The 27,381-nt window shown below is 38.4% G+C and overlaps 2 protein-coding genes across 5 annotated transcripts; one reads left to right on the top strand and one right to left on the bottom strand.

The window, feature by feature from the left end:
* Positions 1–826: 826 nt before the first annotated feature.
* On the bottom strand, positions 827–12,234 carry LOC137046717 (uncharacterized). 2 transcript variants are annotated; one of them, XM_067424089.1, is made up of 11 exons: positions 11,364–12,234; positions 11,149–11,266; positions 7,177–7,363; positions 6,818–7,079; positions 6,557–6,734; positions 6,354–6,430; positions 2,810–2,990; positions 2,464–2,712; positions 2,181–2,352; positions 1,949–2,097; positions 827–1,848 (listed from the first exon to the last, which is right to left on the bottom strand). In XM_067424089.1, the coding sequence occupies exons 1-11, from the start codon at positions 11,790–11,792 to the stop codon at positions 1,661–1,663; spliced, it is 2,190 nt and encodes a 729-aa protein (XP_067280190.1). In that variant the 5' UTR covers positions 11,793–12,234; the 3' UTR covers positions 827–1,660. The 2 variants fall into 2 exon arrangements, with proteins under 2 accessions (XP_067280190.1, XP_067280180.1); XM_067424079.1 differs by having other exon boundaries at positions 828–1,848; positions 6,818–7,085; positions 11,364–12,233.
* A 1,727-nt stretch (positions 12,235–13,961) lies between these two features.
* Positions 13,962–18,896, top strand: cenpx (centromere protein X). Of its 3 annotated transcripts, none has more exons than XM_067424427.1 (5): positions 13,962–14,064; positions 14,209–14,260; positions 15,182–15,235; positions 15,316–15,404; positions 18,766–18,896. In XM_067424427.1, exons 1-5 carry the CDS (start codon positions 14,029–14,031, stop codon positions 18,826–18,828), a joined length of 294 nt encoding a protein of 97 aa, XP_067280528.1. In that variant the 5' UTR covers positions 13,962–14,028; the 3' UTR covers positions 18,829–18,896. The 3 variants fall into 3 exon arrangements, with proteins under 3 accessions (XP_067280528.1, XP_067280519.1, XP_067280536.1); XM_067424418.1 differs by having other exon boundaries at positions 18,763–18,896; XM_067424435.1 differs by having other exon boundaries at positions 18,731–18,896.
* Positions 18,897–27,381: the final 8,485 nt, after the last annotated feature.

Genomic DNA, 27,381 nt, shown 5'->3' with positions numbered 1-27,381 from the left:
TTTTAACCATCTGAGCTCATGGTGCCTATGGGCCCTATCACATACCCAGCACGAGTGTTTTTTGCTTGATGCTGTTATAATTTTCACATCCAGCTCCATGTTGTTTAAATAGCATATGCACCCATCTGTTCACTCATAGACGTGCTGGTCTGAAAACCAGGCCTCCTCTGGCTCGATGCGTTTTTAAATGCATTTACGTCTTTAAATGCTTTTAAAACCAAGCTTAAAACAGTAGACTGCCTCAATTGTTTGTGATTGTTTCTCATAAGCTGCTATTTTAATGTTGTATGTATGTTGTAACTGTTTTTAATTGTATTACTTGGCTGCCTCTTGGCCAGGACTCCCTGAAAAAGAGGTTCTTATTCTCAATGGGACTCTCCTGGTTAAATAAAATAAAAAAAGTGTTCAGACGCATTGTTGCTGTTTTGAGGAACTGAAACCCGACTGCACCATTGACCAAGCGTCAGTCTTTCCGCTCTCCGCTTGACTGGCTCTTTAAGGGAAGTGTATTCTCTGCAGAATGCAGTTAAAGGTTAGTTCACCCAGCAGTGTTAATTCTGTCATTAGTTCCTCGCCCAAACCTCTAAGCCCTTCACTCATCTTCAGAACACAAATTCAAATATTTTTGGATTAAATCCATGAGATCTCAAAATGTTTTCCCTTGTTTTGGTCATATACACAACCCATATGCATTTCCACACATTACTAGGGATGGCAGACATTATGAAAATCTCATTCCACGATGCCAGCAGGCTAATTTTATATAACTATAATAAGTAGGTCTATAGTAACAATATATATTTGTTATTTTATTCCATCTTTGTTATTAAAAAAGACTAAAGACCTAAAAGGTTTGGAACGACATGAGGGTGAGAATGACAGATTTTTCTTTTTTAACTGTTTAATGTTCTCAGAGCTGATTATGGCCACTTGAGACTGGAACAGTACGAGTTAGGTTGTGTGGTGGTAAAATTGAATGTTTATTCAGGGCCATGCCTAATCGTAACAGAGGTCAGAGGTCTTGAGCCATCTGGGCTAGTGTTGGGGGGAGACTCCTTTGGGGAGATCACTTGAACTGATAGTTGACCATGTAAGAGATACCTTGGGGGTCCAGGGTCAGATACGTGGCGTACGTGACACCCTGACTTAAACAAAGACCTGTATGGAAATGTACTGAGGGGGGAGTGCTTGTTGCCAACAGTATAAAAGATTGTGACTTCTGTTATGACTTTAGAGTACGCTTGGTGTGGCCTTGTGGTTGCATGAACCGTGCCCTCTTTCTTGCAAGAAATCTTTATTACATTTTCTTTGTTAACCATATTGACCAAGACTGTCTCTTATTCAGTAAGCAATTGTTTTGCCATAAAAGTTGTCAGTAAAGTCTATATAATTCAGTAATACAATTCCTCTTTTATAACGGTGTCAAACACTTTGACACAAGAACAGTTTTATTACAAATCAATAAAATAGAAATAATTACAACATTTCTCCTCAATTCACAGAAATAGCAGATTGGTCTGACTTTATCAATGTCTTTGACATCAGGCGCTACAGGCACTTAGTGTACAGGAGTGTGTAAGCTGGGTCTGTGTGGGCAGGAAGTTTAGGGATATGATCCCGTCCTGCGGATTCTCCAAGAGTCTCCAGATGCTGGAGGCAGTTATGTAGGATCCAGATCTCTTCTGACTCGACTGAACCGCGAGACGTGCCTTATGTCGGCTTCCTCCATGGAGAGTCTGTCATACTGGGCCGATTCAGAGACCTTGATTCTGTGGATCTCCTCCATGTAGGGAAGAGGGTCTGGGATTACCTTCTCAAACAGGAATGTCATCAGATTGAGGACATAGCCTGAACAAATAGAATTGCACAGTAGATATTATGCATGTTATGTATTGTTTTTGAATTTGTTGTTACTTTATTGTGAACATCAACACATTTTTTAACATACAATATGTTGCCTTTGACTTTAACGGCCTCACGGAGTATCTTCTCTTTTTGGCTTTGGGAAACAGAAGCCCGCACATTGGCTTTCCAGTCGATGTTTTAGCCGGAGGACGATTGGAGTTCTCGTTGAAATGCAAACCTGCCAAATAAAGTCTGAAATACAACCAGAACATCAACAAAAGGTATTACAGGCATCTTCATAGAGGTTATAATCATTATATTCATTTCAAACACACCTGCACAACTTTCCGAGGTAAGGATAAAGCACTTTTTTTGGTGCAAAGCGTAAAGTGACGCTGTGGAAAGATTTCAAAGATGAAGTCTGGAAGTGAGGGCTGAGTTTCTCGATATCTTTCATCATTCTCTCGTTTGTAAGAATCTTTTCAACGGCATAAAGTGCTTTGCTTCCTGTAACCAAATAAACTATTACAGTTGTGTAAAAAAGGTTTTTTCTGTCAATTTAGAAATGTTAGACAATGTATTTGGTAAATATTACAGAAATAAACATAATGTGGACACCTGGCCGGAACCATTTCCTGCGATCAGTCGACTGACGGATGTCATGCTCACACTGGGGGTAAGATGGGTCGTCATGTACGTGAATGTCTTGAATATGGTTTATCAGGGACTTCCATTTTGCCGCTCGCTCCTCGTGTGTGTGTGAAGTTGCTGCGGTCCAGAACACGTGATTTTTTATGCTCTGCTGCCACTTCTTCACTACTTCACAGTCCTTATCTTTGCTGATTTTTTTCAACTTCTTAGACAAGCCTGAATAAAATAACATTTACGTGATGGGTGGAAATGATCGGATCATTCAACATCAGGGAATTATGAGTAAAATGTAGAAATCAAGGGGAAACGGTACCTTTCTCCAGATGCCAGATGTCGTAGAACTGGGTTATGTTCAGTTCCCTCAAAAATGTTTGGATCTGTGGATGGCGATCTGTAACAACACATTCAAGCTTCACACCGTGTGCCTCCAGATGCTCAAGACTTCTTTTTAGTCCCTCCTTTTCCATGCGAGAACTTCCTGCTACCTCATTGCTCTAGTTTAGGAAGTATGCAAAAAAAAAGGAAAATAATTAAGTAAAAACCAACATAAATTAAAGTACATACAGGCACCAAATGTTATATGTCGTTAGGGTTGGGTACCGAACCTAACTTTTTAAGGCACAGGCAGAATTACAAATTATTTTAATTCACATTATATCAATCAATGCCAAATTTCGGTAGTTGAGGGTTTAAAACCACATAATATTAAACCACAAAAAGACTATTTAAAAACGAATCATGCGTGTCCTCTGCATAGTTTTCAAGTCCGCGTATAACACGCGACTTTGGGCTTTTTTGGCGTGTGATGTTACAAATGCATGTAATGATAGTTAGTAGATGTAAATAGACATATACATTTTTACAAACAATGCAACCAGCAGAGATGTACAGAGATGGAGAGGAAACAGGCAGGAGGAGAGGCACCTCATTTAATTTTTTTATTATTTAATTATATATGTGTATAATTACAGGCTATCATAAAAAACAAGAATACTAATAATAACAGTAGGTATAGCTCAAATTCATTTTATTATAAATATGTGGTTATATCGACTTAGTGCTTGCCTGTGTCCCAATTTACAGTCTCAGTCAGACTATATCTAATATATTTAAGTCTAGACTAGACTAATATTAGTAATCCTAAATAGTACGTGACATCAGTCGTTTTTAATACCATTTAGGGCAGATAGGGCTTATCTTTTTCACAGTGTGCAGTGTGTTCACCACTGCCCAATATGTGTAATTCTGACTATGGGTTACCATAATTGGCCATCATGTCACTTTTTCCATCTCCAAATATATTCTGTTCACAGCTGATCAGAGGATATTACAATTTGAAGAGTTTTGTAAAATCACATCTGCTTTTGCTTTTGCAACTCCAAGAGTGAAGCCACGGCGCAGACGCATTTCATTTACCACACACACGCAAGTGGGGTGTGTTTCCATCTCTGCCATCTTATACGATGACATGAACACATAAACTTTATCCCAAGTCACTTCATGAGCATTTAATCTAATATTAAACGTCATATCATAAAAAAAACTATTGATTTCACTTACCTTTTGCCCCATAGACAAGCGTTATAAGCTAATCTGTTTTTAGAGATAAAACTCTTTACATTCGATTTTCATGAAAACGCATCCCAGAGAACGATCTACTCGGTAACCATCTGTTAATTACACCTAGGTTCATTTCTCACCGGAGTTGTCCTTTAAGGGCTAATGTTAGAAAGTCACGCAAATATATAACTGTTTTGCTGTCAGGAGAGGACCATGGACTGTAATAAAAGAGCCTTCTGCATGAGAATCTCTGCTAATGTTCAGGCTTTCATGAATGGCAAACAGACAGAGCACAATAGAAGAGGAACGCAATAATTCGGACTAAAATATACATATTTATAAAATATTTGTTGTTAGTCAATACATGTGCCATATGTGGAATTTTAAACCTACAAGTAAGTACATTTTTATGAAAGTGACTTGTATAGATGCTAAAGACCTGTGTGCTCGTGTGTTTTTGAGTAAAGGTTAGATTGTAGCTTCTCGACGGGACGCTGTCACCTTACTTCGAGAGGCGAATTACCTCGAAGTATTGAAATTGTTCTAGATGTATTCGAGAAGGGAATTACCTCGAGATACTGTAGTTTTTTATTAACAACAGTTGTTTTGAATTGTCCGTGGTGAAGTCAGATATTTGTATTAAGAATTTCCACGACAATACATAACGGAGCTATGTTTTTTTGGCCATATAGCCTGATGCCCTTTACTTTTTACATGCCTGTTCATATATCGGTCACATGAGTTCTCCTGTCTGCAGTGGTAGGAGCTGGTGGGGCCTGTGCTAATGAATGGCCAGTAGGATATCGTTTGCGATATACCGGTAAATATTCTCCCCATGATAAGAATTTGTCTTCCCGTGATGATAACGATAAAGCCTATGTTGATGACCTGACCCATTGGCATCTCTTGTGCAGAGCGTAAACTATGGCGGAAAATGCGGAGGAGTTTATTGCTGAAGGAGGAGCTCTCTCTCCAACCTGGGGCTAGTACACACAGATATATTTTCACGCGATGAGCACTTGGACTGAGCGCTTGAGAGATTAGAGCTTTGTCAAGCGACCTGTAAAGGGCACCATTTCTGTTCACCTCAATGAATACGCAGTGTATTTGACGCACAGTAAAAACTAGTGTGTGAGGTGTCCGACTGAGAGCGCTCAGTCTCTCACATACTCAAAGACAGAGCGAGAGAGAGAGTCTTATACCACTCAGAATCGACGTGCTACATGCAAACAATACTCTTTGTTGTATTTTCCTGTAAAAAAAGGCGTTCTTCGGAATTATTTAGCCTAATGTGTAAACGGCAATCTTGCTGGCTGGCATGCAGCTATTATTGTACCCGTTTTGATTTCAGCAAATCAGTTCAAGCAACCACTGACAACGTGATTAATATTCATAAACCCAACAACTACTCAATCCTTAGTGTGGTTTATATTGTTATTAGAAATAGAATTCGTAGTACTATTATCTTTATCAGTATTATGTTTAGTTTTTTTAAAATTATTATTAAAGAAACACTGAATGACTAACCATCTCTTAAGATCCACCACCAGTCCTTCAGTTAAAATGAAAAATATGCATTCATACATTTCCATTCGTACATGATTACTAAGTTTTAGTTCAAATTACTAAAGTTCTATCATTAAATCATTGTGTTTTTTTGTTTTTTTTTGTAATCTGGAGACATGGTTAGGATTATTACTTTTGCTGTTTGCACAATTTTTGACATGGTTTGCAACATGAGAATCTGTGTTTACATTTCAAACTTTATTTTTTTGTATTGTGTGAAGTTTTTCAGCACAGTTGCATTATTTAAACATTACCTGCACTTTTACAGACGTATAACTGCAACTTTTCAATTTCTGAAAAGGCTGTTTTTTGGATTAAGTGTTTGTATTATTCTTTTATGTATTATATGGGACTATTTCAAGACGGGTACACTTTGCTTTAGATCATTGTTTGTTTTTCTAAGGCTCTCAATTATGTGTGCGGTTCTCACTTGTAGCCAAAAACATGGGGAATGGTAGTACATTTATCGTCACTGATATCATTATTGCAATAAATACCAGAAAGTATCCTGATACATTTTTAGTCCATATCGCCCATTCCTATTCCACAGTCTCCTCATCTGATCAGGAAACCTTTTTATTGGGATGAAATACTCTTTTTCTTTCTCCCTGACATCTTTGAAACAGACAAATGCAATGATTAAATGCCAGGTACTGTTTAAAATGTGAACGCTACCCAACCCTAGTATCTAGTGCAGTTGAGTTTTGTTTGACTGATGTACTGGTTCTCACCTGCACGAGCTGTATGTCCAGTATGAGGTTGCTCTCCAGGTCCATTAAGGTATAAGTACCGTACTTTACTGAGTGGCCTGAAAGATATTCGTATGCGTGATCACATATACATATGGTTATAATAAATGATATTATTTTAAAAAGTAAAGCCTGACACAAGTACATATAAATGAATCTACACAGCTGACCCAGTTCTTCTTTACCTGTTGAGTCCGCTCTCACTCCTCCTCCTGCGATTACTTTGTCCCCGTGGCTCAGCTGCCGAAAGACTTCTTCTTGTTCTTTCTTCCACGTGTAGATTATTGCAGGCTCCAGATACAAGCTGGCATGCTTTCGGAAAGTGCTGTGTGTAATCATCTTCACATGCATTGCGTTGAATACCTAAAAGCCAAATACAAAACAATTGTTGTAATGAGTCCTTTAATTATTATATTGTATAATTTCAGAATTTCCTTTCAAAACACCTTTTGTAATTTGAAGAAGGATGCCCCAGTGAAGTAAACGGCAGCAGATAACTGGAGGTCGCCCAGAGGTGTGCTGCCAACAACAGGCTGGCTCTGCCATTTTCTAAAGTAGTGGCAATGTGGACACAATTGATCAACCGCAACTAAAGTCCCTTTTCTCCGAGCCCGGACATCACAGTGTCTCGTGCACCCGGGGCAGCTCTCAAAAAGCTGCAGGAGGCACTTTTCAAATACAATGTATTTGGCATCCTTCTCTATCGACCTACATCTTCAAATGAAAGAGAAACAACAAAAAAAACAATTACTAATTATGTCTTAAACAGGCTATAACGAGAATAAAGAAGGTGAAGTTCACTCACGGACGTTGAGATGACTCTGTGACAGACTCAGCTGGCTCATATGTCGTGTCCTGACTATCAAAGGCCTCAGAGGAAACACTTTCCTCCCTCTCCAGTTCTAGACTAAAATCCTGTAAGGATGTGAATGTGTCCCCTGATGTAGTGGTTGAAACACCTTCACTTTTACATGACAACGGTGTCTGTGTTCCTAGAAAAAAAAAGATATACATATAAATGTACTAAAATCTTGAGCTTCAAGACTTAAAAACAAGCCTATAGAGTTTTATTCACACGTTTAGGCACATCTCTGAGGCTGCATGATAATTTGCTCAATCCTTTTAAGTAAAGATCCTAGTGATACACCATTCAGTTCCTAGAGAAAGCTTGATAAAGCAGTGTTTTTCAGACCAAAATAAATTCTTAGTGTAGCAGTATTGTGATGTACGAAATAAAATCAAATGTGACAAATAGGCGCTGCCAAAGTTTGGGCACCCTTTCTAATGTGTTGATTTGAATACCTGTAGTCACTAAATGCTGATAACAAAACTGATGAACATTAGACTGAAAACACAGGTGCAACCAATCATGAAAAAGGATATTCAAGTTAGCTAATTGCTAGTTGTGCTTATCTTTGATTCTCTACTGGAAAGTAGCAACATGGGAACCTCAAAAGAACTCCCTAATGACTTCAAAACTAGGATCATTCATCAATATGAATTAGGAGAAGGATATACAAAGTTATCACAAAGGTTTAGGGTCCCTGTCTCCACAGTTAGAAATAAAGTTAGAAAATGGACAGCAACAGGAACAGTCCTTGTGGAGGAAAGATGTGGCAGGCCAAGAAAGATATCTGAAAGGTAAAGGCGAAGAATAGTTAGAATGGTCACAGACCACTTCCAAAGAGCACCAAGTAGAGTCCTGCAATGGGTCGGGTACCCGCAGATACTCGCATAAAAGGGGCTAAAACGGGTGGATTGTAACATTCCTAAAATTAATGGGCGGGGATGCAGGCGGATAATTAACTCCTTGCGGGCGGGTAGTAGCGCGGATTAAAAATAACTGCAATATTTCTATGTCTAAATTACCATTACACATATGCAACAACGATATGCCATTTGACCCATCACATGACCACTACTGCGACAGTGCGACTTTTGTTGATGACTCTCGTAGCCAAGTTGGCGCGAGCGTTGCAGGAGTAGCAATGGATGAAGTAAAGTTGGTGAGTGGAGTATATAATTTTTTTTTGACAATGAGTCTTTAAAGGTTTCATTAGTCCATTCATGACGTCGTTGTGATGTTGAGAGAGGTACAAGATAAAGAATAAAGCATTTTAATTGGAATGATTTTAGCGTGTGTGATTTATCACGGATCAGGCAATTGGACAAATATTAACAGGTCTGGGCAGGTGCGGATTTAATTTTGATATTTTCACAGGTCACGGGTTGGATCTGGTGCTGAACTTTGCGGGTACGGGTCTCCAAAAATGGACCCGTGCAGGACTCTGGCTCCAAGAACATCTTGCTGCTGATGGTGTCATTGTACATTGTTCCACAGTCCAGCGTACTTTACACAAGGAGCATCTCAATGGAAGGGTGATCTGGAAAAAGGCTTTTCTGCGTACTGCCAACAAGCCGAGTCTGTTTGAGGTATGCAAAGGCTCACCCGGACAAGCCAGATTCATTTTGGAATAATGTGCTGTGGACAAATGAAACAAAGATAGAGCTATTTGGTCACAACCAGAAGTGCTTTGTATGCCGGAAAAATAATACCGCTTTCCAGGAGAAGAACTTGCTCCCTACTGTAAAATTTGGTGGTGGGTCCATCATGCTATGGGGCTGTGTGGCAAGCACAGGTACTGCAAACCTTGTCAAAGTTGAGGGTCGCAATGGATTCCAGCCAGTATTAGCAGATTCTTAAGAACAATGTTCAAGAATCAGTCAAGAGGTTGAAGTTACGCCGGGTGTTGGTTGTTTCAGAAGGACAATGATCCAAAGCATTGCTCCAAATCTACCAAGGAATTCATGCACAGATACAGTGTTCAAGAATGGCCACCCCAGTCCCCAGACTTGAATATCATCGAAAATCTACGGAATGATTTGAAGCGGGCTGTCCACACTTGCAAACCATCAAACCTGACTGAACTGGAGACATTTTGTAAGGAGGAATGGTCCAAAATACCTGCAACCAGAATTCAGGGACTTATCAGTGGCTATAAGAAGCGACTACAGGCTGTTATTGCAGCAAAAGGGGGCTCTACTAAATATTAATGGGATAATTTCATTGGGGTGCCCATATTTTTGCACCTATCTGTTTTTGTTATGACTCAAATTGTATTGTTTCTGTTGATTCAATAAATGTTATTTTAGCACTGAAATGTTACTGTTTTTTTCATAAGGTATAAATTATATCCAAATGAAGTTGTGGCTTTGAATACCCAGCAGATTATAAACTGAAATGATGATAACTATCAGGGGTGCCCAAGCCTTTACATAAAACTGTATGTGATAATATATGTTTAAAAATACAACCAATCGACCAGTAACACACACACACACAAATACAATGTACAATGTCAAATTCAGGGCTCAACAGTGCGACCATTTCACTCGCAATTGTGACTAAAAACAGATGTGTGTGAACTGTGCAATGTATTTTGGAGCATGTGCGAATAAACAATCCCTGTGGATCAGTTTTTTTAAATGTAAGATCATAAGTCTTCAATACCTTAAAGGTGCAGTGTGTAATATTTATGATGATCTCTTGACAGAAATGCAATATAATATACATAACTATGGTTTCGGTGGTGTATAATGACCCCACATAATGAACCGTTATGTTTTTATTACCTTAGAATGAGCCGTTTCTATCTTCATACACCGCGGGTCCCCATACAATGAAGTCATTTTGCGCCGTCATGTTTCTACGGTAGTCCTAAAGGGACAAACGTCTCTACAGAGTGCTTGCTACTTTCGGCTGTCTCAGATGACATATTTGTCCTGTGTCAGCTACCGTAGCTTCTCTATTTCCTTTGAAAGGGAGGGGTGGGCGATTGCAATTCGGAACTTCTCTGCTAAAGATGTCGCTAAAATGTACACACTGCACCTTTAAAGAGGTCTCTGCGGAACAAGAGTGGGCATTTCTAAATTTGTGTAAATTTGTCAATCACGCAATGAAAATTACCCCTTCACCCGACCCCACCCAGACTGTGACGTGGGCAAATTAGGTAACAGTTGAAAACGTCCCTCTGTTTATGGCCAAGCCCACTGATGTGGTAACGCCTATTACTAACCTGCAGAGACATATACTTCCCTTTAAAACATACAACAGCATCAATACTCCAGCCTTCAGTGTCACATGATCCTTCAGAAACCATCCTAATATGATGATTTGCTGCTTAAGAGACATTTATGATTATTGTCAATGTTGAAAATAGATGTGTTCAAAAAAAATTCAGGATTCTTTAATTTTTTAGAAAGTTCAAAAGAACAGTGTTTATATGAAACATAATCTTTTATAACATTACAAATGTCACTTTTGATCAATCTGATGCATCCTTGATGAATTAAATGTATTCATTTCTTGAAGTTATATTTTGCAAAAAATGAATTATTACGGACCCAAAACTTTTGAAACGATGCAAACTTTCCACTTCAGATAAAAACTGTTCTTTTGAACTTTCTAAACATCAGAGAAAACTGTGTTGAACACTGATAATAATCATAAATGTCTCTTGATCATGAATGATTTCTGAAGGATCATGTGTCACTGAGGACTGGAGTAATGATGCTGAACACTCAGCTTTGATCACAGGAATACATTACATTGTAAAATATATTCAAATAGAAAACAGCTATTTTACATCTGACTAATATTTCACAATATTACTGTTAATTGTAGTTTTAACACAATAAACGCAGCCTTGGTGAGCAGAAGAGACTATACACATTAAAAATCTTACTGATCTCTTACTGTAGTGTGTATTAAACAAACCTTTGCTCCTGAATTTGGGTCCCAGGGTCTTGAGGGCCAGTTGTGTGCCCTGTGTTGTTGTTAAATGCCGTGTGTCTGTTTGACAAGCCACATGCTTCACAGATGTACATTTCTGCGACTGGTTACCCATAAGTTACACATAATCAGTAGAAATCAAACGATCTGTAACAGTGCAATAATACTATCACTTATAAAACACCATATGTTTTACTCACATAGGTTTGTTGCACCATTCCTGTCGGATCCAATAGAGAAGGGACAGCATTGTGTTTTAACCTCAATCGTTCTGCAAATCCGGTGTCGAACTGTGTTTTATTTACAAAAGATTCGGCGGTGAAATGAAACGAGCAAACGCGCAGTGTCTTCCCCACGTGAGCTGGCACTTCATCAAAAATAAAGTTCAACCACTCGTTCCTAAAACTGGAGTCCGAGGGAAGCTTATGCAGGGACTGTGTTCTTCCACAACCAGACACAGAGCAATATGTAACGCCCTTCGGCATGTTTGTTGCTTGGCAGCGCAGCGCGGTTACGGAACCCCTTCCGGGTCTGATGTTGTTTACCAACACTCCCATAGAGACGGAGCGAAACGCGTCATAATCTGAAAGCCACGGCCACCGGGAGGGGAACAAGCCGACCCTCTCCATTGAGTTTGTATTATGTGAGGCTCCCACCCTGACATTCTGACTTATAACAAACAATATCTAAAAGCTGATATGTGACAAGGTACAGCAAACAAGCTAAAAATCACATTAAAAAGTGTTTAAGCTTCCGAGCCAGCCTTTATTAGAAAAATTACGACTTTTTTGGGACTTCAGCTTCACCGTAACGTTACCCCCCAGAGTTAGATTAGTCCATACCATAGACTAAAAAAATACAGATATAACATTTTCATCTCCGTGCGTGTCTGACGTACACACCGCTAGGTTGTCCGCGTCATGTATGTAGCCCTACTATCGATATCCTTCAGCACACGTTTCATGGTTCGTGCGGCAAATGCAATCTTTCCCATAATAGTTGTCCTCACTGTGAAATGTTCAGAGCAAACGCGGTGTACCGAGTCTTTCCGAGTAAAACCGATCGACTGGAGGCGTGTCGTGTGGGCGGAGCTAAAGAGCGTCTGTAAGATGTGTGACATCCTCACGTGGGGGAAAAACTTTATCCAAAATAAACCATGGCTCATCAAATCAATCAGATTCAGCCATAAATATATGATCCAGAGGCTAAAATTGAACAGGAATCTGTTTTCTCAAATGTAGCCTATGTTTGTGTGAAGTATATCTTTGGGTATATTGTTCCTATTTCAAAAAATAGTGTTAGTGTTTGTTCAGATATAAGAGGTATAGGCTAGGCCTACTACTAGATCTATTTTCTGTGTTTAATGGACTTTAAGTTTAATTATTTTTCTGAATTTTTATCGTTAAATGTAAGGGACGGGTTTATGTGACACAGAGGAAAGCTGTTTTTTTTTTATGTTAAAGCAGTGCCAGATAAGTCTTCTTCAGGAAACACTCGTGTGAGATGGATTTAAAATTTTGAGAAAATGAATGAGAAAATATATTTTACTGTAGCCATGGCTCTAATCATTCTGCTGGGGTTTTGATTTTGTTAGACAAAAGGCACATACTAGGAGTGAAGTCTTCAGATGAAGATGGATTCGCTTCAGCAGGACAACTCGATCGTTACTATTTGTAATATTTATGGGTGTAATTCACGATCTGCCAACAAGTCTCTCTTATAACCTCTAAATGGAAATAGTACTTACCAAATATCCAGACTCTTGTGTGATTTTGAGCGATGATTTTAACGAATGCGTGGATGACACCTTTGGCAGATTTCCTCCCAGAAGCCTGCATTTAAATATTAAAATTGTATCATTATGCACAGAATTGTATTGTCTAATAGTAATATGTCCTCCCAATCGAGAATTGACCTCTTCCTCGGCTCTTCAATTTGTTATAGATGTTACTCATTCTTTTGCACCCCTTTCAGTTCATAAACAAATAAGTCTAAAATTGTGTATCAATTAGATGACAGAAAGAGAGAGAGATGGCAGATAAAAGACAAATGTGGAAGATGTGTGTGGAACAAAAGAAGGCTTACGATCAGGCAAGAAGTATCAGCTTTCCAGCGCTGATGATTTGTGCATCACAGCGCAGTGACACATGATTCCAGCATTTTTTTTTATCAGACTACTGTACTTTTTTTTAACTATCTCTTCTGAACGTTGTATGTCTTCCTTTCTCCTCCTGATCCCATATCACATTTTATTAATATCATCTTTAATAATAACTTTTTGAGGTAGGCCTATTGGGGGAAATGAAAAGGTGGATGCGCTAGCAGAGAATGTAGGCCTAAACATAGCTACAAGTTCCACTTAGCAAATCAGAGATTAAAGTTATTATTAAAGATGATATTAATAAAATGTGGCAGGATATGGGATCAGGAGAAGAAATTAAGACATGTAGCCTATACAACATTCAGAAAGAAGTGATAGTTAAAAAGCACAGCAGTCTGATACGGCAGGAGGAAACTATGATTACAAGGTTGAGAATAGGGCAAAAAGAAGTTGCCTAAATTTAATAGGGGAACACCAGAATGGATTATGCATTAATTGTGGAGAAGTGGAAAATGTAAAACATGTACTCTTGGCATGTAGAATGTATTTTGAATAAAGGAAAGAAGATGAACCAGAGGGTCTTTCTGAAAGAAACTCAGCTTGCAAATAGGACATACTGTTTGACATCCAACTAGAGTTCACACCTCAGTCCAGAAGATGGCGGTAATAGACCTCGTTTGCAAACTGCCATGAAACCCACTGAAGAAGAAGAAGAAGAAGAAGAAGACGACGCTACTGAGCCTTCATGACGACCGAGGGAAAGGATGGCGAACGCGGGAAATGAGATCGCGTTTAAAAAGGTATATTTCAACACGTCAAAATGGTTACGTCTAATGTACAGACAGCACATAATATGACAGCAAGTCGAACATATTTAGATCATTAGCGTCTTTCGTGATGTGGCATTGATTTCTGTGTGTAATGGCTAACATCTCTGTTTCTAGGAAACTGTTGCTAAACTTTTGACACGCTCTTTCAAGGAGGACAAAACCAAAGGTGAGACTGTCGACAGTGAGGCATGCAGCCGGCAATGTGTGGTAACATGAACGAGAACTTGTCATATTGACAGTGGACCACAAAACCAGCCATAAGGGTCAATAATAAAAAAAAAATAGAGAGGGAGTGGTAAATAATCTAAAAGCTGAATACATTTTCATTGATGGTTTCAATTGGTTTGATAGAACAGGAGACGAGATTCAACTATAAAAATCTGGAATCTGAGGATGCAAAAAGGTCTAAATATTACACACACACAAAAAAAATGCATTTAAATTTGTTCAAATTAAGTCCTTAGGAATGTATAGCCTATTACCATTTTAATTTATTTACAGCAGGAGATTACAGAGGTGGACAGTAGTTGACTAATTTTACTTTATCAGTGTTTTTCTTTCGACAACGTTACTTAACTACATTCCAAAGCATAATATTTAATGTCATACTTACTTACTTACTTTATTTCTAAAAAGAACAATGTACAAACTTGGGTCTCCCAGTCAAAGTTTAAATCCAGTCTGGCTAGCGCGCTTCCCATAAAGTTCACGCGTTAGGTCAGTAGATGGTCTTTAGTGGCACTTTCAATCACATGAGTGTTTACACTACGAAAGTAATCTGGTCGAATATGTTTTCCACTACCTCTGGAAGTGGACGAGCTCAAAGCGTTTTAGACCCCGTTCACATCTGTATTTAGCGTCGTCCGCTTGTGATCCAATCGATCGAAGCGCATCTTAATACCAGGTGTAAACAGGGCCTGATCACTTGTAACCCTTTCAGTTCACTCTTACTAAACTGGTTCATTAGGTTCGGCCACTCTTACAGTATTGTCCCACACAGGTAGCGTTGCATATGTGTGCAGAGTTAGGTTAAAGACAGAAACATTAAAGTTACTCTGCATTCAGTCATGAAGTTTTTCTTCCACAGTCAGTAGCGATGCTGTCGTACTCGTGGGGGAGATGCTGAAAATATTTGTTGAAGGTAAGGCAAACTTCACCTGTAGTTTATGGTACAGTATGGTTACTCTCAGTATTAATATGAAGATTGTCTGAATGCCACAGAGGCCACACGCAGAGCTGTTAAACAGGCCAGCAGCGAGGACTGTGACACCGTTGATATTGAGCACTTTGAGAAGATTCTGCCACAATTGGTGAGTTGCAGTCCATTTACCATTTAGGTTTTTTTTAGAAATAAGTAGATATTGTGGATAACTGATTTAGGGCTGCACAATAAATCAAATTTCTAATCACGATTACAAACGCGACGATTATGTAATCGTTCAAAATGATGATTTACAAAAAAAAAAAATGCTATAGAGGTGTGTTTAGAGTATGTTACGTTGTGAGTGGCGAATTTCGACTACTTTAAAGTACGGCCTAACCCAGCACAATAGGGACAACCAGTGACGAAAGTGTACGCTTACTGGCAGAACGCACGCAAAATAACATCCACCATCATGGAAAACGGTGATATATGAACCGCCCAACCCTTATGCTGAGGAGACAATCCAACGCAACTTTGAGGGGACAAATATGATAATGTATTTCTGCTCATCTAGTGACATTGAACATCAACCACATGGCAAACGCTAACACTTTTTCATATAATGGCTACTTTCTTTGTAGCAGTTCTGCCTAATAACACATTAGACAGGTCTGTTAAAAAGATCATAAGCTAATCAAGACAGAGTAACATATGCAGCTGCAACATATATATGATAAATGGGTACGGGGTAAGGCTAATCACATTTTAAATTGTTCTGATACCCACTTTTTAGGGAGTTTAATTTGCTCCCCTCAGGTCGCCGTTTTAGGCTACCTATGTTAAGAACCAGACGTGCCAGGGATTCTTTTATTCCTGTGGCTATTAGGAATCTGAATGCACTTTTAGGGGATATCTTATGAATTATTTTATTTCATTTTTATAGTATTTTTTTTATTTTTATATTCCTGTCACTGTTTATTATGACATACTGGTACTGTCCGTGTATTTTATTGTTTTTTGTCATTGGTTCTGGTAAAGGAGTGTCTCCATTGTTGTGTTGATGTGTGTCCTGTGTTGTGTATAATGTTGTTGGCATCTGGTGGTGCTCTTATCCTGTTTTAGTTTTTTAGATATCCTGCTGCACACTAAATTTCCTTTCTAAGGATAAATAAAGTGAAACTTGAACTTGACTTTAGAGAATGTGAGGGCCCTGTGCTCAGACTCTGGCGTTCTCGGCGCCGTCAAAATAAAAGTCCCAACAATAATTGCAGCTTACGTCACTTAAGTCCTACGGGCGGACACTTTTAGTCCTACGGGCGGTGTGAATGCAACCAGGACCTTGTGGAACATTTAGTTCTCTGGGAACCATCTTGATGCCTACAGTTCCCAGAACTACCCAGTGTGAAGTCCTGATTATCGGATGCATTTTTAACCTTAATTTATTTAAATAAGAAACCAAACCAATGTATAGTTGACAATATTTGTCATAATCGTGCAGCCCTAATTGTGAATAGCTTTGCTGGTCAAGCTCACTGTGTGATAAAGGTGGCCAGTTGATGGTCTGCAATATAAGCTGAAGTAGAAGTTTTGTGTAATGCAGATTCTCTGTTACACCAAAGTGTCATCCATTACCCCGAATTACAGTATCCCTGTTTAAATAACAATTTTAGCATCTTATTTATTTCACAGACAAATGAGGAATGTTTAGCTCGGACCAATATGTGTTCAGCTTAATAAATATTAATATTTGAATGCATTTTTGCATGATTTAATTTGTTATTGCGTTATTTTTAGATGCCTGTGAACAGAGAGTTGAAACGCACTGTAAAATGGCAAAAAGTAAAAGCAGACCCAGTAGCTTTGCCAGCACTCTTAAAGCCCATTCACACCAATAACACAATATATATTATTATGATAACTATAATGTTAACTACATTGTAAAATGTAATCTTATTTTAAACTGTAATATTTCACAATATTACTTTTTAACTGTATTTTTAATTAAATAAATACAGCCATAACCTACAAAAAACACTTCATATTTCCAAACGTTTGGACAGAGCTGTATATTTGCTTCATTATTATTGAATTATTGAACAAACAATGGACTCATTAACAATTACCATCTAATCTGATTAATTCTAAAAATCATCTTTTAATTCTTTCTAAAAAATTGGATTTTGAAAATGTTACTCAGTTAGCTGTGTTTCTTTGCTTTACTAAATCTTAAATCTGATCAGGAATCATTCATGATCATTAAACATGTATTATTATTATAGTTTTTTTTGTTGATTCTTGATGCATAGAAAGTTCAATGAACAGCATTTATGAAAGTTTTAATGCATTTATTATCTTTTGTAACATTATAAATGTCTTCTGTCACTTTTGATCAATTTAATGCATTCATGATTGGTGCATTCATGCATTCATGAAAAACAAAAACGGTTTTGAACATTGATAATAATACTATTACTAATAATAATAATCATAAATGTTTCTTGATCATGATGGTTTCTGAAGGATCATGTGACACTGAAGACTGGAGTAATGATGCTGAAAAAACAGCTTTGATAACAGAAATAAAATACATTGTAAAATATATTTAAATAGAAAACAGCTATTTTACATTTTTACTTTTTCACTTTATTTTTTTTGATAAATAAATGCAGCCTTGGTGAGCAGAAGAGACTTCTTTTCAAGTCATTTTATTTTGGCCTGTAAAAGGTTTCCTTTGCAATAAATTTTACAAAAAATAAAATAACGCATCGTGTTGAATTAAACCACACTTTTAAAGTGTATGCTTTACTTAGAAGCATCTTAGTAAATAACACAATATATGTTGTGTAGACTCAATATATACATTAAAAAAGAAATTGGGACCTAATCACAGACACTTCAATATATGGTACAAAAATTACAGTAACGGTAACATTTGATCGATCGTTTTTGAGTGTGGATGTCATTTTGAGTACAAAGGAAACTTCAAATGTCACAAAATGGCTAAACCTAACAAAAAATAAATGCAATTGGAAAACGGCAAACAAAAAACCTCCTTAATTATTCAAACCCCAGTGCATGATGGGAACACAAGCATCAGATAAGTAGCTTTACTTAATTTTATAATGCTGATATTTACGCTTTAATTTCTACAAGCTTGAATTGAGTACTAATATAGAATTTCCTTTCTTTTATTATTGCCTGAATGTACTTTTTATAAAAAAAAATTACATTAGTTTTTCTGTAGTATTTACTTCACCACAAACTAATTATCAGTAAAGACATAGAATTCACAAAAGTTGTTTTTGAAAAAAAAAAAAAAGATTTTTTTAAAATAATAGTTCTTTACTCTGTAAATATGATCAATCTGTCAGACAATCTCTCTCTCTCTCTCTCTCTCTCTCTCTCTATCTCTCTCTCTCTCTCTCTCTCTCTCTCTCTCTCTCTCTAATTACAAAACTATCATATCTGACAATGTCAAATTTTCCTTTGCAGCTTCTTGACTTTTAGTGTGGCAGTGGAGCCAGCAGATGGCGACGCAACCTAGTTCAGCCCAACACCCTGGACTTCACTTCACCTCTCCACTAATGTAGCACTCTTATTTTGACAGTGTGCATGTATTAAATGTATGACTATATCAATAAAAATCGTTATTGAGTTATTTCACTTGTGATCTTGTCCATGTTTAGTGGTTTATTTTTTATTTTTGAAGAGGTCTGGAGTCTCTGTGGGCCACCTGTGCTCTGCTCAGCGGCAGGTGTTTCCAGTATGCTCTGCCCCGCTCCCCATCAAAGCCTCTTGAAGCAGTTGGAATTGATTAAAGTAATAAGGGAGGCAGCAAAGACCCTTAGATGATGACAAGTGGCAGGAAAAAGAAGCCCCCCCCTCTCCTCCGGCCACTTTGAAGTTCCCCTTCCCCTCGCCGTCCCGCACAGTGCCGCGGTTGAAGGTGTCCTGGAGGTGAGAGGGCACGGGGAGGAATGTGCGCGCAGAGAGAGTGTCAGCCTGGTAAAATGATTGCGACCACACGCGTAGTTGTTCAGTTTTTAGTGGAAGCATAACAAAACAAATTGGAACCAAAGAACATGACACAGGAAGAGAAGAGGGGTGTAATTTTGAGGGTAAATAAACAAGACGTGGAGTCGCTCAAGGGGGCTCCCGGTCTTTCATCAAGCCAGCGTTTGAGCTCCGATAATTGTGCTAACCTGCCGCCAGAGTTTCCAGCAGTGCTGTCGAGGGGTTCGCTTGCATGGGTTTGTTGTCGGGTAAGCAGAGGACGAGGAAAGATCAACATGTCGGAGCCCGTAGTTAAGGGCAACTGCAAAAATATTGCTCGCATGTTGGAAACGAGCCTGTTTGCTTAAATCGGGGCGTCTACATTCACGGAAAGCCTGGAGATACTGAGCTATTTTATAATTGTGATTTTTACAGGTCTTTTCAACACATTTTTTTTCTAGTTCTGTAAAGTTTAAAAATGTGTAGAAGTGGCCAATAAGTGTAAAATTGAGAAAATAGAAATATAATTGTGCTAAAATTATGTATTTCTTTGGTCAAAATGTGGGAATCCTGTTCACATACACTAAAAATGTTGACTTTGGATTTTTTTTTAATATAGATTATGTCTCTCACAGTGGACATTCACCTTCGATGACAATTTCAGACATCTCCATGATTTCCAAGTGGGAGAACTTTCAAAATAGCAGGGTGTTCAAATACTTATTTTCCTCAGTGTAAACTTTTCCTGATATTTTACTCACCCTCATCTCATCCAATATGTTCATGTCAATCTTCCTCATAATGGACTTCAATGTGAACCAACGGCTGAAGGTCCAGATCAATGCCGTTTCAGAGGAAGGGCTTCAGAGGCTCTGCATGATCCCACAAGATGAACAGGGTCTTATTTAGACAAGCCATCAGACATTTAAAAAAAAAAACACATTTATATACTTTTTATCCACAAATTCACACATCGGCAAGGTCCCGTCCGTGACTGTAACTGACCCAGTGCTGAAAAACTCCATCTCATGTTCTCCTCCAACTTTAAAATCGTCCGTCATTGTTGTTTTACCTTTATTTTTGTGAAGGGCATTTAATTTAGTCTTTGCACGTTTGTTTTAACACTGGGTCGGTACACCTACGTCACGACCGGGACCTTTTCGACGTAATGCCGTCTTACGCCGCGAAGAAGCAGAAAACAAAAGTCGAGCATTTGTGGTTAAAAAGTATATACATTTTTATTTTAGTTTAGAAAATGTCCGATGGTTTGTCTAGACCAGACCCTTTTCCTCGTCTGGGGTCGGGCAGAGCCTTTGAAACCCTTTGGAGCTGCATTGATTTGGACCTTCAACCGCTGCTTGCCATTGAAATCCATTATGTGGAGAAAAATCCTGGAATGTTTTCCTCAAAATTATTTTCTTTTTGACTGAAGAAAGAAAGACATGAACATCTTGGATGAGTAATAGTAGTAGGCAGGTTAAAGAGATCATTTTCATTTTTGGCTAAACTGTCATCATTTACTGACCCTCATGTTGTTCAAACCTGTATGAGTTTCTTTCTTTTGAACACACAAGATATTTGGAAGAATGTTTGTTACAAAGCAGAGAAAGCAACAATTGGCTACAGTCTCAGAAAAAAAGGTACAGTGCTGTCACTGGGGCAGTACTCTAAGGTAAAAAAGTGAAAAGGTACATATTTGTACCTTACTTACCTCAAAACGGTACATATTAGTACTTTAAAAGGTACATATCAATAGTGTGAATTAGTACCTTAAAGCAGCACTAGGTAACTTTTCAACCTTCATAATATTTTTTTTAAGACTCTTGTGATGATAAATCGACTTACAATAGGTTGAATGACACGTCTGCCATAGCTTTATGGGGTCTGTATCGTTTTTAATCGTACTTTTAAACTTCGGGTTTCGGGTAGTAACCCGAGAAAAAAAAGAACTACAAAATTCGACTGCTTTATGGCATATACGTCACTTCCACCAACACACACACTTCCTTAAATTTGGACGTGCGAGCCCAACTTTGTTCGTCGGATAATATAGTCATGTCCGAAGCAGCAGAGACAAATAAGAAAGAAAAGGTTTTGTTGGAGGAAAGCAATAAGAGGAAACGAAAAAGTGATGGGATTAAAGGCAGGACGAGGATCAACATGTGACCAGCGTTTGCTCGTTGGCGTGAGCTGAAGGAGGCGTGCCCGACCGATGCTGTCCTGCTTGTTATGGTGATTACCTACCACTCAAACACTGAACTGAAGTATCATATAGATTCTGTAAAACGCTAACCAATACACTACTATAATAACGCTGGCTTGTAAACGTGAGCATCGTGATTATTTGGCGTTTGAAAAAAATAAAACCCATGAAATTATATTCATATGACATGCTGAAACATATGCCACTGACTGTACTTGGGATGAAGACATTTCACACGCGCCGCCAGAAGAACACCTGCATGTGAACTCCTCCTGCAGTGTTCAGGGTAACTGTTAGTGCTGCACCAACCCGCGGGGACGCTTTTATGAAGTTATTTGGCCCACCCCGCACCACTGTATATATTTTTACAACCCGCTCCGCACCCGCGACCATTAAATAGACATACGGGGTCCGCGGGTTATGAGACGACCCACGCATCACTAGTTCAGGGCTATCAGGGTTGTCATGTCAACAAATGCATGCGCGATGGCATCCCCTGTTGTAGGATGACAGATCACTAGTTGTTGAGGACCTCAACTACACAGACAGTAGTTGAGGACATTATTTTTTCCAAACTGTAGGGGGACCCCGAGAGCAAAAGTTACCCAGTGTTGCTTTAAAGGGACACATTAGTTTGGTTTTGTACCTTGGGATACCGCCCCAGTGACAGAAATGTACCTTCTTTTTTTTTTGACAGTGTACCCTAGTATTTTTTCCCTACTATGGTAGTGAATGGTTGCTCTCTGCTTGGTTACAAACATTCTTCCAAATATCTTCTTTTGTGTTCGGCAGAAGAAAGAAACTCATACAGGTTTGGAACAACTTGAGGGTGAGTAAATGATGACAGGATTTTCATTTTGGGGTGAACTATCTCTTTAAGACTATTTAGATTTGTATCTATAAAGGAATACCATGCTTTGTTTATTAATGAGGATAATAGCGTAAATATTTAAATCTGTTGTTTAAGACTTCAAAAATGTACTGTAAAGGAATACAAATATGTTTTTATGTTTTGAAAGCTGTTAGAATAATGAAAATATGACTTGTTTCGGTGAGTTTATAATGTAGTGCATTGCTCAATGTGGACATTTGTATTAAATTATGAGCTTGATTTATTACACTGAGAATTATTACATTATGAACATTTTATTGCAATAATAATAATACATTATGAGTTTCTACACATGGTTTAGTTAATTAGTATGGTTTTCTCATAGTCGACTGATCACTTTACAGTGGACTACTGTGCTTTTTAATGAACATAACTGCTCTCTAAAATCATACGTCTTTGCAGTACTTGGTAATTCATCTTTTGAAGTAGGTCAATGATAAATACTTTGTGTTCGCTGTGATTTGTTCTTTTTCAACACTTTTTGCATTGGAGATAATTCTCACTAAGAGCATATCTTCATAATTGCCCGTATTTTATCTGCCATGCATTCATTCCAGGTTTATTCATGGAATAATTTGACTTTATTTGAGAAGGTTTGTTCAAACGTGCCATGTTTTACCTTGGATGAAAAATACATAATTAAAGAGATCCATCAGTATATGCTTACATGGATTATTTACCATTTGTGAAAGAAAAGAAACTCCATTTAATAGCAAAAACATCTTAGTTTAATTACCTTGGGTGGTTCTTGTCTTTCAAGAACAGCTTTACTTACTTATATGAGTCATTGGGAGTCATTTCAAACAACTGATTATGCTAAAAGTCTGTTAATTATGCAGAATTAAAAACAAATTTCTGATTCCGTTACAGATTTTTGTTCAGTACCACATAATTTGCATGGAGTCTTGGTAATGACGATTATTTAATGTTATGAACTTTCTACATCTTTATGGTTTGTGTCTATTGTGAGAACGAAGTCCATTTTAGCTGCATATAGGATCACTTTGTGCATCTCAGTGGAACAAATGACCTCTGAAGGCAGCATTATTAAACATTTGAAAGTAGTTAAGACAAGAATAGAGGGGTGGGTTGAAAAGAGTAATGACTTAAAGCTTTTCTTGATCCTACATTAAAGACTGGGAGTGTCAACAGCCGTTCCAGACTCTTTGGAGAAGCTCTGGAGCGCCGAGCGAGACAGAGACTGATCCGTCTCCAATTCGGCAGTAGAGCTTGGATGGGTCTACACATAAGTCAGTATTCAGGTCTGCGGTTTGTGAGCGCTGAATTAGATACGATGTTATGGATGCAGGAGTTACAGCGGCGTGGCATTCTGACTAGGCAGGAGATCCGTCTTCTACAGTAGCTCCATGGGATTTCACCCCAAAGTTTCCCTTGGATATATTCGTAAATCTCTGTAAAAACATAACACCGAGTACATGTTGATCGTTTTGTCACTTCTGGCAATAACATTATCTCCTGGGATAGTTAGAGGAATAGCTTCAAGTTGAGCTGCATTGACAGTGTTTGTGGTGTTGTTGACTACCAAAAAACAAAATGTTATTTCAACTCCTCACTTACATGTCTTAAAGCGAGAGATTAATTTACAGGAATGCAGTTGCAATAGTAAATGCTTTAAAGCGATATCTCTTGAGTAAAACATTATTTAAAGCTGCAGTCCGTAAGTGTTGCCTCTGTGTCGCCATCTCTGTTTGAAACCTGTAATTGCAGTAATTTGTTGAATTATCATCTTTATGTGGGTTGTGCGTCGGCGGCTCCTCAGCACGGACGAATCTCATGTTTTGAGGAGTGTGTGTGGGTCAGTCATTCACCACACCGGTGTGTATACTGCACTTCAATCACAGATTATACATCTTGGAAAATTACCAAAATAAGACTGAAAAAGTGAGTAACATGTCTGCCCAGTTTTGTTCTGACCAACTGAGGTAAAGAAAGGCATTACAATAATAAACCGGCTAACAACGGTGATTAAATCTAACGATGGCTCAAATCAAACCGTGCAAATTATTATTACGGTTATACGTTATTCTCACATTGTTAATGGTAACAACATCAGCATTACGTGACTATGTGTATTTAGTGTGGATTAGCGTTAGCTGTACATCTCAGTTTCTGTTTGTTTTTGTCTGCGGGTGAATCTCCAGCTGTCACTGATGATTGTCGTTTTCTGGATTACAATCCGTTATCAAAATGATGAGTTTAATTATTCCAGCTGCTGGGAGAAAAGGCAATAAATGATCCGCCACCTGCAGCATCCTCACATCCGATACTACTAGCTGAACTCCTTCTTTATGGGTACAGATGTGACGTAATGAGTCAAAGACGAATGGCGGCATGATCGAGTTTTTCGCAGAAACCCACCAGTATCACTCAAATTATAACTCTATTAGGCCGGAGACACACTGCAAGTGTCGTGTGAGCGTGGCGTTTCTGTTGTGTGTCAGCCGCAGGGCGGCTGCCTGCCGTTTTTTCTGTCTTTGCACACCAGAAGCGTGTCTGACGCGGCGCTGCTGCTGCTATTAATGTACAGGGAAGCCCTATACTTCATGATAAATATAAATATATTGCCTATTGATACAGCAAAGACAACGTCGGCAGTAGCCTATTGACCACATATCTATGGTATTGACGGCAAAATAGGCTACAGAATATTTCATTCTGTATTGACAGGTTTAATATTTCAAAATCGATAATTATGTTGTTTCTTATTTTTAAAATTAGGCCTGTATCTGCGTTTATGTTTACCTACAGACTTTCAAACATGAAAATGTAATTTATTAATATGTATTCGTGTCAAAATGACATATAAACATATTTTCCTATTCTATTTTGCCTGGAAACACTTCCAACGCGCTTGCGTGTCGCGTGAAAAATAGGCGTCTCTTCTATTTCAAGCATGCACGGCGCGCGTCACGCAGGCAGTGTGCAAGCTCTAAGCTGTTAACATGGGAGTGGAAATAAAAACGGACATGCCACGCAGCCGAGACGCTCAATGCAGCAGGGGCACGCTTGCAATGTGTCCCCGGCCTTACAAACTTACCATTGGGAATCGGGATAAGAGTAGATTGTTTTGAACACTGGCTGGTTATGTACTCGCTCAAAACTTACCAAAAAAAGTTACGGACTGCAGCTTTGAGCTTTAAAATTGTCCATCTTAAGGCATTACTACTGGTCTAAGCAAGTTTATACTGATTTACCTTGCTTACTCACTTTACATGGCAACAGCATTGAAGCTGAAAGCTAATTGAATTGCTAGTTGAACAGACAGGTCTTGATCCATAATAAGTTGTATGCATATGTGCACAGTAAATGTTCTTGCGCAAAAAGAACCCCTATGTTTACAACCAATCATGAATATATTCTTGCTATTGTTCTAAAGTTGTTGACTCTAGATTATTACGAAAGGGGAAATTCTGAAGACCATGCTGTTACAATTAATGGTGGTCCATACTTTCAACTCATCTTAATTTAGTTGATTGTTATTGACTTTTATTTTAAACTATTTCGATGCCAAATACTCTTTGCTGCCACTGAAAAATAATTTGTCCTTTTGTGTGAGAAACACTGAGAAATAATGAGAAAAAGGCCCTTTTCAACCGATACTCATCCCCTCCAGAGAGCTGTTAACTGCTTTGGCCTGGATAAATCTGAACTGGAAGTCATTCAAAATGGTTTTGTAAACAAATCAAGAAATGAATTGGAAAGATCAGACCAAATATTTCAACATTGTCATATCCAATTATGGCATGACAAGTACAAATAGCTGTTCCGTAGAGACACTGACTGTAGGTACACTGTTTTTACATTAATGCATTTAGCAGATACTTTTATCCAAAGTGACTTACAAAAGAGGAACAGAAGCAATTCATCAAAGAGACGATATTTGAATGGTGCATAGTCATCAACAATAAAACTATTGCTTTAAAGAGATAGTTTACCCAAAAATGAAAATCTCCTCACAGCAGATCTGTGTTTGTGTGTGACGGAGGGATTCCTGAAGCTGTTTCGACTCCTTTATACATTAATAAGCTCTTCACGAGTTCTCAGCTGGTTAAAACACCATCTTATGTAACTAAACACTTACAATGAGCGCATTTATTCCAGCACACAGCATTGTTTTTGGATGTTCGATAAGTCCAGTCACGAAATTAAAGTCATTAATTTTCTTTGTATCTTTAGGTTTGGTGTTAAAAATGACAGCGTGAAGGCTAAGCGAACCAGAACTGTGGCTGCGTCTGAAATCACATACTCTTATGAGTAGCTACTTTGTTTATGAACAAGTAATTACTTCACGACTGCTAAAAACGTATGTTCTGTATAATATGAATTTGTGTAGTATGAATGTAATCTGGCCGTACTACAATCGCAATGCTGTCATGATCATGTGATCTACCAGCGTTGGTTACATTGCTTCATTTATATTCATGAATCCCTACCTGTGGCCTCATGGGATACTCTGTCCATCGTATGCACTCTTCACAAACTGAAGAAGTAGGTCATCCGGGTACCTTTTGATTTTAGACATACTTCTACGGAAGTATGCGATTTCCGATGCAGCCTAAATGTTTTAGTTTCTAAATGTTTCGATCCGGACAAAAAGAACCCAGAGAAGCAAACAAGTGTGAATACACCCTTTAAAAATTGTGTTAAAGGGGGGGTGAAACACTCAGTTTCAGTCAGTGTCATGTCAATCTTGAGTACCTATAGAGTAGCATTGCATCCTGCATATCTCCGAAAAGTTTTTATTTTTTTAATAATTATATAAGAAAGATGCGCTGTTCCGAGTCTTTCCGAAAAAAGCCGAGCGGGTGGGGGCGTGTCGTGTGAGCGGAGCTAAATAATGACGTGTGCAGCAGCGCGCTGTGTGTTGAGTCGAGTGCATCCCTAACAGCGGAAAAAAACTTTATTCAAAATAAAAATATGGCTTTTAATCGGATACAGCCATACATCTATGATCCGGAATCAGACCCAGAGGCTGCAGTTGAACAGGAGCAGCAGCAAAAACGACTAGAGCAGGACGTCTGTATGTGGTAAGTT

This window comes from Pseudorasbora parva, chromosome 2 (assembly GCF_024679245.1).
Source record: "Pseudorasbora parva isolate DD20220531a chromosome 2, ASM2467924v1, whole genome shotgun sequence".
Classification (NCBI taxonomy): Eukaryota; Metazoa; Chordata; class Actinopteri; order Cypriniformes; family Gobionidae; genus Pseudorasbora; species Pseudorasbora parva.
Note: the sequence above shows the minus strand (reverse complement) of the source record. Positions and strands in the feature narration are given on the sequence as shown.